Below are 13,666 nucleotides of genomic sequence, written 5' to 3'. Positions count from 1 at the left end.
GAAATGTTGATAATTTGATAAGATTAAAAAATTTTACTAAGAGTTTTGAGATATCAATTAGTATTGAATCTTAACAAATGCTTTTTCTGTATCTATTGAGATAATAGTGTCATTTTTCCCCTTTATTCTGTTAATGCCATGAATTACACTGATCGCTGTTCAAATATAAACCCAAACTTGCCTGTAAACCCAATTTGGTCCTGATGTTTTTCCTTTTTTAAAAATTGAAATCAATTTGCTAATATTTTTCTTCTTCTTTTTAAAAAATTTTATAGGGCAAGTATACTCACTAGAGAGCCACAGAGGGAAAAAGAGAGGAGAAGTGAGAAAGCACACTGCTCAGGACGGATGGCCACACCATTAAAATTTTATATTCTTTGTTGATAATATATAGACTATTTTCAATGTTTGTATATAATTGTGTATCTAATTTGCTAAATTCACTTACCTCCAGTAAACTGCAGACTAGAGGGGACCAGCAGTTAGTGTAATGGCTATGTCACTGAACTCCCATGTAGCCAACCACAGTTCAAGGCCCAGATCCAGTGGCTTAAACTCACGCCGGGCGCGTGTGTGTGCGTGCCCAAGATTCCAACAGGAGATGGGATTGCAGTGTGGCCATCCCCCCCTGGGGGGGTGATTTCTCTCTCTCTCTCTCTGTCTCTCTGTCATTCTGGTGAGTGCACGTGCCCTACAGTAAAAACCTCTCTCAAAAAAAGAAAAAAAAAAATGCTGACTGGAGGAGCTGATGTGATGGTACTTCAGTTATTCTTAAGATTTCATTAGTCATTTGTTCTCTTTTTTTTTTTTTGGTTTTGGTTTTTACTTTTGTGTGTGTGTGTGTGTGTGTGTGTGTGTGTGGCCATGTGGTGTGTGCACTCCTGGAGAGAGAGAGACAGAGACAGAGGGAAAGTGAGAAATCACCTCCTGGGAGGATGGCCATGCTATAATCCCTTCTCCATTCTCCTCTCAGGATTTTAGGCATGCATGCACATGCTCCTGGCATCATTTTCAAGCTCCCAGGTCTGGGACTTGAACTGTGGTTGGCCATATGAAAGTCCAGCTCCTTAACCACCACACCACCTGCTGCCTCTTTTATGTTTTTGTTGTTGTTACAGGGCACATACATTCACCAGCCAAAGAGGCGGGTGGGGGTAGGATGAGAAATTACCCACCAAGGAGGATAGCCATGCTGTAATTCCTTTAACTCCAGTCTCCTCCTGGGATTTTGGGCACATGCCCTGTGTGATTTTTCAAGCCACCAGATCTGGGACTCAAACTATTCAGCTGACCATGTGAGATCCGGTGCCTTAACCTCCATACCACCTGCTGGTCCACTCTCAATTTTTAATAGAAACACTTGATGAAATGTTGATAATTTGATAAGATTAAAAAATTTTACTAAGAGTTTTGAGATATCAATTAGTATTGAATCTTAACAAATGCTTTTTCTGTATCTATTGAGATAATAGTGTCATTTTTCCCCTTTATTCTGTTAATGCCATGAATTACACTGATCGCTGTTCAAATATAAACCCAAACTTGCCTGTAAACCCAATTTGGTCCTGATGTTTTTCCTTTTTTAAAAATTGAAATCAATTTGCTAATATTTTTCTTCTTCTTTTTAAAAAATTTTATAGGGCAAGTATACTCACTAGAGAGCCACAGAGGGAAAAAGAGAGAAGTGAGAAAGCACACTGCTCAGGACGGATGGCCACACCATTATCTTTCTCCTCCATTTTCCCCTTGGGATTTTGAGCATGCATGCACATGCATGCCTGGCATGTTTCTCAATCCTCAGAGTATGGTACTTTTAAAGCACAGGGGCCATGGGGGTCCAGCCACCTTAACCACTATGCCACTGGCTGGCCTGCTTTGCTAATATTTCTTTAGGATATTCTGCCTATGTTCGTAAAAAAAATACCAGTCTGAGGTTTTCCTTTTTTGTAATGTCCGTATAAAGTTTTGGTGCCAAGGTGATGCAGGTCTTGTAGTTCAGAAGTATTCCATCCACCTTTTTCTATTTCTGAAACTGTTTTATGATATTAAGAAGTGTTTGGAAGAACTCACTAGTAAAGCTTTCTGGGTTTGGAAGGGTGTTTTTGGTGTACAGGTTTTAAATTACAGACTCAATTTATTTAATAGAAAATATCAAACTATTCGGATTTCTTCCCCTATGCCAGTGTTTTGAGTCTTTCCATGAATTTATGCATTTCATCCAGATTTTCAGTTTTTACTAAAAGTTGTCTGTAATATCCTCATTTTTTTAAATGCCTGTAGGATCTGTAGTAATGTCTTTTTGTTCATTACTAACATTAATTTTTTAAGCCTTCTCCCTCCCTCTGCATTCACCCTCTTCTTTAAAAAAAAAAAAATCAGTCTTTCTAGGATTTTATCTACCTCATTCATAATTTTTTAAAGAACAAACTTTGAGGGGACCAGCAGTTATTGTAATAGCTATGTCGCTGAACTCCCATGTAGTCGACTGTGGTTTGAGTCCCAGACCCGGTGGCTTAAACTCATGCTGGGCCTGTGTGCGTGTGTGCCCAAGATCTCAGGAGGAGAATGAAGGAGAAAGGATTGCAGCCTGGTCATCCCCCCTGGGGGCTGATTTCTCGCTTTCTGTCTCTCTGTCTCTCTCCATCTTTCTGGTGGGCGCATGCACCCTATAGCAAACACCTCTCCAAAAAAAAAAAATTTTTTTTGAGTTGTTTATTTGTAGTCTTTATTTCCTTTTCCTATAGTCTTTGGGTTTGATTTGCTGTTCATTTTATGATTTCTTGAGCTCTTGCTTAGATCTGTAAGTTTTATCCTTTTTCCACTGATATCTGTATTTAGGCTGCAAATTTCCCGAGTACAAGCTACCTGCAGCCTACAAGTTTTGATCATTTCTAACTTCATTTCAGTCAGTGATGATACTGCCTACTTTCAATTGTGATTTCTCTTTTATCCAGTGGTGATTTAGATATTTCCCTGTATATAATGTTCAGATATCTTGGTGGGGGAGGGGGAGGATTTCTAGTTATTTTATTACTTATGTCACCTCAATTCCACTGCCCAAGCAGTAAGATTAAATTCCTTTGGCGTTTATTTAGACTCACTTCATGGCCTACAATATCACCGCCTTGGGCAGTTACTTTGTGTGAATGTGAAAGAAAGAACGTTCTGTCATTGTTGAGTACAGTGCCCCATTATATACAGAACCTCCTCCTTGTCTACTCCTCTCAGGTTACGCTGGCCCTCACACCCCTCAAATGCCCTAACCAGTCAGCATGTCAAGGTCTGGCCTCTTCTCTTGGAGAGAGCCTTCTTTTCGATAGCCACAGGGTTGTTCTCTCACCCCATTCAGGCGCTTGTGAAACTTCACCTCTTCAGAGATGACTCAGTGAGGCCTAATCCTCCTCCCCCAAATAGTTGACATCTGTACACTACTCTTTCACTTTACTTTTTAAAAAATTATTTAAATTTTATTTATTTATTTATTTATTTATTTATTTATTGGAGAGGTTTAGGCTATGGGGCACGTGCACTCGCCAGAAAGAGAGAGACAGAGAGACAGAAAGCGAGAAACCACTCCCGAGGGGGGGGATGGTCACGCTGCAGTCCCTTCTCCATTCTCATCTCGGGATCTTGGGCATGCACGCACACGCACCCAGCGTGAGTTTAAGCCACCAAGTCTGGGATTCGAGCTGTGGTCGGCTACATGGGAGTCCAGCAATGTAGCCATTATGCCATCTAGTGGTCTCAGTATTATCATTATTTTTAAAAGAATTATTTATTTTAATTGTTATTTATTGTTATTAATTTTTAATTTCTATAGGGCATGTGTGCTCACCAGAGAGCTACAGAGAATGAGAAAGCAAGCCACCAGGTTCGGGACTTGAACCATGGTTGGCCATGTGGAAGTTCAGTGCCTCCACCACCATGCCACCTGCCAGCCCCCTCTACACTGTTAATTCTTATCTGGATCTTGGGCACGCACGCACACGCGCCTGGCGTGAGTTTTAAGCCACCGGGTCCGGGACGCAAACCACGGTTGACTACATGGGAGTCCAGTGACATAGCCATTACGCTAACTGCTGGTCCCTCACTATTATTATTTTTAACCAGAGAGATAAAGTGAAAAAGCAAGCCACCAAGTTTGAGACTTGAACTATAGGCAGCTATTGGGAGTCCAGTGCCTTTAACTACCATGCCACCTGCTGCCTCCTACCCTTTCACTTTTTTAAAAAATTATTTAATTTCGTTCACCATTATCATTATACTTCCCCCCCCTCCCCAATTTGACCAGAGACAGACAGAGAGAGAGAGGGAAAGTGAGAAAGCAAGCTGCCAGCCCTGGGACGCAAACCATAGTTGGCCATGTGGGAGTCCAGTGCCTTAACCACCATGCCACCTGCTAGCCCTTACCTTTTTATTTTCTATCCCCATTTCCTTGCTATTGTTCTCTTGAGCAGTTATTATAACCATCAATCCTCATTATTTGTGGATTCTGTGTTTGTGAATTTTCTCCACTCACTAAAATTTATTTGTAATTTCAAAATCAATAAACACAATGCTTTCAGCGTCATTTGCAGACATGTGCAGGGTGGTGAGAAATCTGAGTCACTCCGAGGGCACATTCCCAGCTGGGGCAAACAAGGTGGCAGACACTCTGCCTTCTTGTTCTAGCTCTCAGATTGCTAATAAGTATCCATTTCATGTTCTATTTAGTGCCATGCTTTCCCGATCTTTGCACCTTTGATTGGTTTGTTTAAAATAGCTCCCGAGCAAAGGGTTGAAGGGCTGTCTGATGTCCCCAAGTGCAAGAAGGCTTTGATGTGTCTTACAGAGACACATGTGTTAGATAAGCTTCTCAGGCATGACTTCAGTGGCCAACAATATGTAATAAATAAGGTACCTTTAAACAAAAATACACATAAAATAAGACCATGTGTTCATCTGTTGACAAAAATGTTATGACCAGAGGCCTTCAGGAGCGTTTCCTTGTCTCTCCCCTGGGAATTATTGTTTAGTTTTGGCTAATTCAGTGTTTATAACGATTATGGGACATGACCACCATGAGTAATGTGAATCCATTGCATCTGACATCATGTATTATTTATTTGTTTATTGTCTGTCTCTTCCACTAGAAGGTAAGCTCATGGAAGGGGAAGGTTTTGTTCACTTGTTCACTGCTATGATTTCAAAAAGGGGACCAGCCCATGGTGTGGGGGTTGGGGCAGCTGGATCCCACATCACCAACTGTGTGACTGAAGTCCTGGACCTGGCAGTTTGAGGGATGTGCTGGGTATGTGTGTGCATGCCCAGAAGGCCAAGAGGAGAATGGAGGGAAATGGATTGTGGTGTGGCCATCCCTTCTGGGGGGTTCTCACTCTTTCTCTCTTTTTCTCTCTCTCATGAGTACGCATGTCCTATAGCAAATTTTTTAAAAAGGAAAAAAAAATCATGAGTGGCACATAGTAGATATTCAGTGAACACTTATGAAATAAGCGAGGGACAGAAGATCAAGCCTGCACAATAATTATTTTAAATTTCAGGACTAATGCGGGACTCCTACATGGCTGACCAAGGTTAAAGTCCCAGACCCAGTGACCTGAAAAGATTACAAATAAATAGATAAATAAATATTTAAGAAAAAGAAAGAAAGAAAAAGAAAAGTGTTTAGGGAAGAGGCTACTGAGAGAAGTACTTATTTCAGGTGAATTGAGTCATGCAGACATCTGGGAGAAGAGCCGGGGAAGAGCAGCTCCTCTCTCTGCCTGATGTGTTCAAGGAAGAGCCGGAGGGCCAGCGTGGCTGGGGAAGTTCAGGAGGTCAGAACATCAACCAGAGAGAGGATTTGTTCATTGCTAAGAAGTGTGCCCAGAACTGGCCCAGCCTGCAGGTGGCAGTGTATTGCTCTGCAGTCTTGAAAGCCACATGACTTACCATGAGTTCAGATCCCATGTCAGCCTGAAACTCACCAGGCGCGTGGGCCAACATGCTGACGAGCTGCAGAGCCAGAGGGAGGCCATCACCACGTGCTGAGGGTGTCTATCTCCTTCTTTCTCGTCACTGTCACTCTCTCATGAAAAAAATAAAACAAACTTTTTTTAAAAAGAGAGTATGCCCAGAACATAGCAGGTGTTCAGGAAAAACATGTGAACTCTTCTCATGGAACACTTCTTCAGGGCTCTTGGACCCCCCCCGTGGGAATGTAGGCTCACCGCCCGGGAAAGCTGGTAAAGACAGGTGATAGAGAAAACTCTGAACAGACAAGCAAGACAGAGGACCTGGGCCAGAAATGAAGTGGGATTGCCCGCTGGTCACAAAACAAAAGGTTATGGTGACTTCACACATCCATGGGGCGGACCGCAGTGCATCCGGCTGCCCGGGACTGAGGCCTGAGGTCATGGGTGACCTCACAATGTCCAACATGGTGCCCAGCTCACTGCCACAGTCCCAGTCCACCATGTTAGCCACCCTGTGGCTGCTGCTTAGCTTTGCTGGTTTGACGCTAGAGTCTTACATTTCGGTCACCTGTCCAAACAGCAAGCAATGCCAACGAGCCCTGTTGTCAGGCAATGACGTCCTCCTGCACTGCAACTTCTCTGGGGCCCAATGGCAATACTTCTTCATGCAACAGAGGGAAGACTGGACCCCCGGCCTCTCGAATATCGGCAATATAGAAATGATACCCGAAGGCAGCATTGTCATTCGAAAACCATTGCCCTCCCAGACCGGTGTCTACCACTGTTGGAACGAGGATAATACCCAAGCCATACAGTACGAGATCGACTTCCAGGACATCACCACCTTGCATATTACCCACAAAAGCCTGCATCAAAAGCCCCTGCAGAATGACACGCTGCACGAGGGCGGCAGGGTGGTCATCTTTACCCGGTGGGAGCCCTGGCAGGACTGTAACCGCTGTGGGAAGCTGGGTGAGCGCAAGCGCCTGGGGTATTGCTACGTGCAGGGGCCCCTAGAGAAGGAACCCATACCCTGCTGGCTCTATCTGGGAGATGTGGTGGCGTGGTCCAGCCGCATGCGGCCTGAACTGCAGGTAGAAGCCTGCCTTGTCCCATGCAAGAAAGAAAGGGTATTCCATGTGAGGTACGTCACCTTCGACAACTTCAACCTCGACGACGAGTCAGAATCTGCGTGGCTCACCTGCCCCTTAGGATCCATCTACAGGGGCTGGGCCCCGGGCGCCAGCCCTGCCCCTGCCCCTGCCCCCTAGCCAATCTCTCCTAGTCCGGGAGTCTTTGTAGTCAGCCTGGGCAGAGGGAGGAGTTCTCTGGGTTGGCCCTGAAGAGCAATGGCCAAGAAGAGCAAGCCAGGCCCTGCCTTGAGAAGCCTGCCCTGGGGCTCCTGACTCATCTAGAAGGGTCAGGAAGACCCTGGAGGAGAGCTGGGTGCCCTCAAGGCCTGCCTCCTGGAGCTCTCACTCACGGGGCCATCTTCCTCCCAGGAGCCCCTGGGAAAGCTCCCCTCGTCTCTTCCTCGAGACCCCCCCCACACACACACACACCCAGTAATAAGGAACACAACCACTCATGGGTCCTGAGCTGCCACCGCCAGGGCTGGGCAAGCTCTCCACACAGCGTCCTCTGCCACAGCATCCTCCCTGCTCTGCCCCAAACTGTGGACTCCAAGGAGGTCCATTTTACAACTGGGGTACAACAGCTCATAGGGGTGCAGTTCTGGCCCAGGTGATCCGTAGTGGGGAGTGAACATACAGACCCTAAATCCCACCTACTTGGCCATGGAGGCCCCTTGCCTTTGCCCACGTGTCTGAGGCAACCCCTCCCTCACTGGTCAGCGGGAGCCCAATGACATCTCGGAGCCTCTGTAGCCACAGGCTCCATGGCATCTGGCCTCACCACCTCCATCTGTTCTTTTCCCCCTTTTTTAAAGAGCTGTTTGCCTTAGGGCGTATGTGCTCGCTGGAGAGACAGAGAGACAGAAAGCAAGAAATTATCCCCTGGGGGAGATGACCACGCAGCAATCCCTTCTCTTCCATTCTGTTCTCGGGATCCTGGGCACCACCCAGTGTGGTTTTTAAGCCTCCAGGTCTGGGACTTGAACCACAGTCAGCCATGAGGGAGTCCAGTGACATAACCATTATGCCACCTGCTGGACCCTCTTTTCGTTGTTTATTCCAGCTGTGGCTTCCGTTTCTCTCTCTCTCAGACCTCTCAGCGACTCTCCTCTCCTCCGCCGCTAAGTAGTAGCTGCTCCCCAAGAAAATCACAGTTCGGAAGCACCAGAAAATGAGCTGAAGCCTCCTCCTGTCCCCCACCCCCATGTCATTTGCCACACAAAGTGTTCCTGAGTGCAAGTCACAGGGAACTTGAGAATGAGAGAAGTGGCTGGGCACCCAGCAGCTCCCCCATCTCTCAGGAGCTGAGTGGAGTAGGGCATGTCTTATGAAGTGTCTGCCTTGGGCTCTGCATTCAGCCAGGCCTGGGTTCCAATCCCAGCTCTGTCACTTGCCAGCGGTGTGACCTTGGGTCCTTGGCTTCCCTTGGGTCTCAGTTTCTCATCTGTACAATGGGGCTGTGTGAGTTTCCTAGGGCTAGTGGGACAAAGTACCACGGACTTGGGACTTAGCACAACAGAGAGGGTTCTCTCACCTTTCTGGAGGGCGGAATTCCAGAACCAAGGGGGCAGAAGGGCCATGCTCCCTCTGGGGTGCTCGGGAGGATTCTCCATGCCTGTCCCTGGCTCCTGCTGCTGACCCCGGATTCTGGGCTGCCTTGCTGTGAGGCTGCATCATCTCACCCTCTGCCTCCATTATTGCTTGGCGTTTTCCCCGTGTGTGTGTATCCCTGTCCCCCCTCCTCCTCCTAGCATTTCAAATGGTTAGTTTAAGGATTACAGCTTTTTTTTTTTTTTTTTCTTTTCCTTTTTAGGTTTTTGCCATTGGGTAGGGGTAGGGTTGCTCACCAGAGAGAGACAGAGAGGGAAAGTGAGAAATCACCCCCCAGGGGAGCTGGCCATGCCACAATCCCTTTTCCATTCTCCTCTCAGGATTTTGGGCACACGTGCCCTCGTGCCTGGGACGTTTCTGCTGCTCATTTATGAACTAAGCACTGTCCCAGGTCCCTGGAAAACAGTGAAGAGCAGAGTGGACAGATTCCGGCATTCATGGAGCAATACATGTATACTTTTTTTTTTTTTTTTTTTTTTAGTTTAGTAGAGGGGGCATTCGCTGGAGATAGAGAAAGGGAAAGTGAGGAATCACTTTCTCCCCGGCGGGGAGGGGAGGTGGTCTTGCCACAATCTCTTCTCCATTCTTTTCTTGGGATTTTGGGTGGTGATTTTCAAACTTCAGGATCTGGAATTTGAGCCACACAGTGGCCATGTGGGATCCAGCCGCCCTAACCACCCTGCCACTGGACGGCATGCATTTCTTCCTTCCTTCCCTTTCTTCCTTCCTTCCTTCCTTCCTTCCTTCCTTCCTTTCTTTCTTAAGAGGTTTGTTTTTGTTTTGTTTTGTTTTGTTTTGTTTTGTTTTGTTTTGTTTTGTTTTGTTTTGTTTTGTTTTGTTTTGTTTTGTTTTGTTTTGTTTTGTTTTGTTTTGTTTTGTTTTGTTTTGTTTTGTTTTGTTTTGTTTTGTTTTGTTTTGTTTTGTTTTGTTTTGTTTTGCTATAGGGCACATGTGCTTGCCAGAAAGACAGAAAGAGACAGAGAGACAGAAAATGAGAAATCACTCCTCAGGGGCGATGGCCACGCTACAATCTCTTTTCCTCCATGCTCCTCTCGGGATCTTGGGCACGCACGTACACGCACCCGGTGTGAGTTTAAGCCACCGGGTCCGGGACTCGGACTGCGGTAGACTACATGGGAGTCCAGCGACGTCGCCATTACACCAACTACTGGTCCCAATTTATTTATTTATTTATTTCTTAAGGCAAGGTCTTGCCGTTGTGACTATCAGCTAGGACAACAGGCATGTACCACCATGCCTGGCTCTTTTTTGTAAACAAGGTCTCCCTGTGTTGCCCAGGTCAGCCTCCAACTCACTGCCCTCCTGTCTCAACTTGCTGAGTTGCTGGGATTTCAGGAATGTATCATTGCGCCAGGCCTGTAGGTTGGAGTGGGACTCGAACTCAGGCCTCCCATGCAGTCCCAGCCTGCAGAGCACAGTGTATTAGTAGCGCATGCCACTGTGGCTGGTTCATATCTAATTTTTAAGGTAAATAAAATATATAGTATTATAGCAGTGATTAGGACAGGAAGGGCTAGAGGGGATGGGGGATATTAGAACTGCAACTAGGGGGAACCAGCAGACGGTGCAGTGGTTCTGTTGCTGGACTCCTACATAGGTGACCATGGTTCGAGTCCCAGACCAGGTGACTTGAAACTCACACTGTGTGTGTGTGTGTGTGTGTGTGTGTGTGTGTGCATATGCATGCTCAAAATTCCAAGGGGAGTATGGAGAATGGATTGTGGTATGGCCAACACCCCCAGGAGGGTGATTTCTCACTTTCTGTCTCTCTCTCTCTCCAGCAAGCACGCACACCCTATAGCAAAAATATCGCTGTAAAAAAAAAAAAAAAGGAAAAATTTGAACTAGGGGTCAGCAAAGTCCTCTCTGAGAAGGTGTCATTTCAGCCAGGACTTAGCGGTGAGGGAACCACAAGGCCTAAGGAAGAGTGTTCCAGGCAGAGGGAACAGCCAAGGCGGAAGCCTTGAGGCAAGACTGTATGCAGCCTGCCTGAGGATCATGCTGGTGACCAGTCTGACTGGGCAGAGTGAGCAGGGGAGAGTGGAGGAGATGAAGCCGGGCAGGGTGTGGGGGCGACATAAACCATGTAGGGATGCTCTCGCTAATTCCCCCCACGACCTTATGAGGTAGGTACCGTCATTGCACTCCCATGTTCAGATGAAGAAAGGGAGGGTTAGTGAGCTGGAGGCACCTGCCAGGGTCTTGGGCCAGGAAGGGGCAGGGCTCTGAGCGCTCCCAGCCCTCTGCCCTCACACTCCCATATTAATTGCCCTATAGCCTGCCCCAGAGAAGGGGGGCCACTGTCTCTCACTCTCTTCAGACATTGCCCCCAAGCCCCCTGGGCCCTGCAGCTGACCTTGTCTCCCTTGCAGGGCCATCAGCTGGGAAGCCAACAGCATGCCCCTGACTTGGCAAGACCAGCTCTCTGGCAGGAACTTGGGCTCCTACCTAGACCTCTCCACTGGCGGCAGGAAGCTGCAGGTCTTCCAGCCGGCCATTTACAGGTGCTTCGTGCAGCAGGAGTTCATGGCCCAATTCAACCCCGCCGCCCCGCAGGAGACGGAGACGCAGCAGAGGCAGCAGACGCCAGAGAGCTGGGCGGCACTGTACCGGGCTGGGCAGGGGAACGCGGACCATGTTCTCAAGGGCTTGAAGCTGCTGCTGCTCGCGGGAGGCATGCTGGCCCTGGTAGGGGTGCTGCTCAGGTACCTCCGGGACCCTCTGGGCAAAAGAAGCAACTGAACGCTGCTGGTGAAATAAAGCAAGTCCACGGTGCCCCAGGCGACTGGCCTCCTGCTCCTGTCTCACCTGTCCCTTTTACAGCTCCTGCTCCCAGCACATTCCTACCATGCTGAGCCCAGCGGGGATCTGGGTGATAGCCCAGGGCAGCTGAGCTGTGTGTCAGGTCCTGCTCTGAGTAAGCCCCATTGCACAGATGTGGACACGGAGGCAAGCAGCCTAATTACTGGAGGGTGGAGCTCTAGTTTAACCCCAGGTTGCCTGGCTCAAGCCCTGTGCTCCTCAGGGTGGGGGGTGGGGTGGAATGAGGCTATTTTGGGGGTGAATCTCCAGGTGTGGTAAGTTGAAGCTGCCTCACTCACCCCACTCTCTCAAGGACAAGAAGGGGCAACCCTCAGATCCCCAGGTCTGCCCTGGGCCTTGCTGCCTTTTCCTGCCCATCCCTTACCCGGCCTCCCCAAGCCCCAGCTGTGCCTAGGCTTTCAAGCCCAGCCGCAGTTCCCCATCTATGGGGCAGGCCCAACTCATGTCATCCTTGCAGCTCTTGCAGTGGAGCAAGCTTCCCTGGGCCCTGGGGAGGGGAGACAGGTCCCTCTACTGGGACAAAGCACCAGCTCGTCTCAGCTGAACCACAAGCATTTCCAAGCCTGGCTGCTCCAGAAACTACAGACACTGGTTAGCAGCATCTAAGAGTGAGAAATAAAATATGAATGCCAACATTCCTCGCCCTAACATTCCAATGTGGACCAATGAAGGGCAGACGTGAAACTCCCAGCAGAGAACTGTCCCTGAGGACGGGGCCGAGCTCGCCCCTCACGGACCAGGCACTACTGCCACAACACTTCTGCTTCACATGGTGCCCAGGGACTCAGAGATCCCTGTGAAAGAGGGCGTGGTCCCTGGGAGCCCAGGCCGCTCCCTCTGCAGAGGCAGAGGGTAATGGGGATGGTAATTAACAAGTGTTTTTTTGGCCCTCCTGGTGTGGTCAGACTCAAACTGTGTCCCCACCACCCATGAGGCTGGCGTGACTATGCTTTTTCATTTGCGTTAGGACGTGTGTGAGTGCTGGAGACAAAATGAAAAAGCACTCCGTATGACCACGCCGCAATCCCTTCCTCTCTGGATTTGGGGCACGCACACACACATGCCCAGTGTGTTTTTCAAGCTGCCATGCCTGGGGTTCGAACTGTGCAGTCCATCGTGTGGGATCCGGCCACTCCAAACACCATGCCACCTGGCTGGCCTTGACGTCACAATGTGTTTTAGTGTGTTTCTTCCGTGAGTGTGTGCGCGTGACAGATGAAGAGCGAGAACTCCCAACAGGATCTTGATACTGTGATCCGAGCCCAGCCTCCACCAGCCCCGGACCGTAGGTGTGTGTGTGCCTGGTGTTCTCAAGGAGGTCTCAGGATTTGAATCCAGATCCTACCCATGTGAGTCAGTCTCACAGAATGTTGTATTTGACCTCAGTATCACTGTCCAGTTCCTGGTGTCACTAATTTTGTCCTGCAACCAAGAACGTCAAGGCACAGAAGGCTCAAGCAAACTGCTTCAGGTCACACAGTGAGCTTGGGTAGGAGCCAGCCATGGGGTGGGTGAAAGGAGACCTCTGTACCCCTGTCCCTTCAGCCACCCAGGAAACCTCCCAGGGTCCTGCTCTATGTAGCAGGTCTTTTTTATTTAACATACCCAGCATATGCTGTCACACAGTAGGTACTAAGAAGAAAAAGAAGAAAATATTTTGTTTAATCTTTCATTTATTTGAATATTTTTCAGAATCTGAGGTAAACAACATTCCTATAAGATCATGAAGCTGGTACAGTTTAAAGAAATCTAAATCTTCCAAAAGGTTAACATTGAGTGTTGGCATCATATTCAAGTAATTATCCAGTTAACTTGTCTTTTAACTGGAAGATTGGCTACCACAGTGAAAAACAGTTTGGACAAAATGAGTGGCTCTTTCATGGGGATTTTCACAAGTGCTCATTTATGCCTGCATGTGTGAAATTCCTGTTGTAAAGTTAGTTTGGGGACCAGATTTCAGGATCAATCTGTTCCATGTGCAACACCCCAGCTAAACCACCATCTTCCCAAGCCAACCTTTCAGCCAGCTACTAAAGTGAATGAAGCTAATTGCTATAGATTGAACTGCCTTAGTTTCCTCGTTGCCTCCAAAACCATAGCTAGTAGCATGAACTGCCTGTGAAC

At 47.9% G+C, this 13,666-nt stretch overlaps 1 protein-coding gene across 1 annotated transcript; it reads left to right on the top strand.

Annotated features, from left to right (window-relative positions):
- The first annotated feature begins 6,404 nt into the window (after positions 1-6,404).
- On the top strand, positions 6,405-11,494 carry FAM187B (family with sequence similarity 187 member B). Its single transcript, XM_006171620.3, has 2 exons — positions 6,405-7,179; positions 11,092-11,494. The coding sequence occupies exons 1-2, from the start codon at positions 6,410-6,412 to the stop codon at positions 11,459-11,461; spliced, it is 1,140 nt and encodes a 379-aa protein (XP_006171682.3). The 5' UTR covers positions 6,405-6,409; the 3' UTR covers positions 11,462-11,494.
- The last annotated feature ends 2,172 nt before the right edge of the window (positions 11,495-13,666 follow it).

The sequence above is a fragment of the Tupaia chinensis genome, unplaced genomic scaffold (genome assembly GCF_000334495.1).
Source record: "Tupaia chinensis unplaced genomic scaffold, TupChi_1.0 Scaffold149922_1, whole genome shotgun sequence".
NCBI lineage: Eukaryota > Metazoa > Chordata > Mammalia > Scandentia > Tupaiidae > Tupaia > Tupaia belangeri.
Note: the sequence above shows the minus strand (reverse complement) of the source record. Positions and strands in the feature narration are given on the sequence as shown.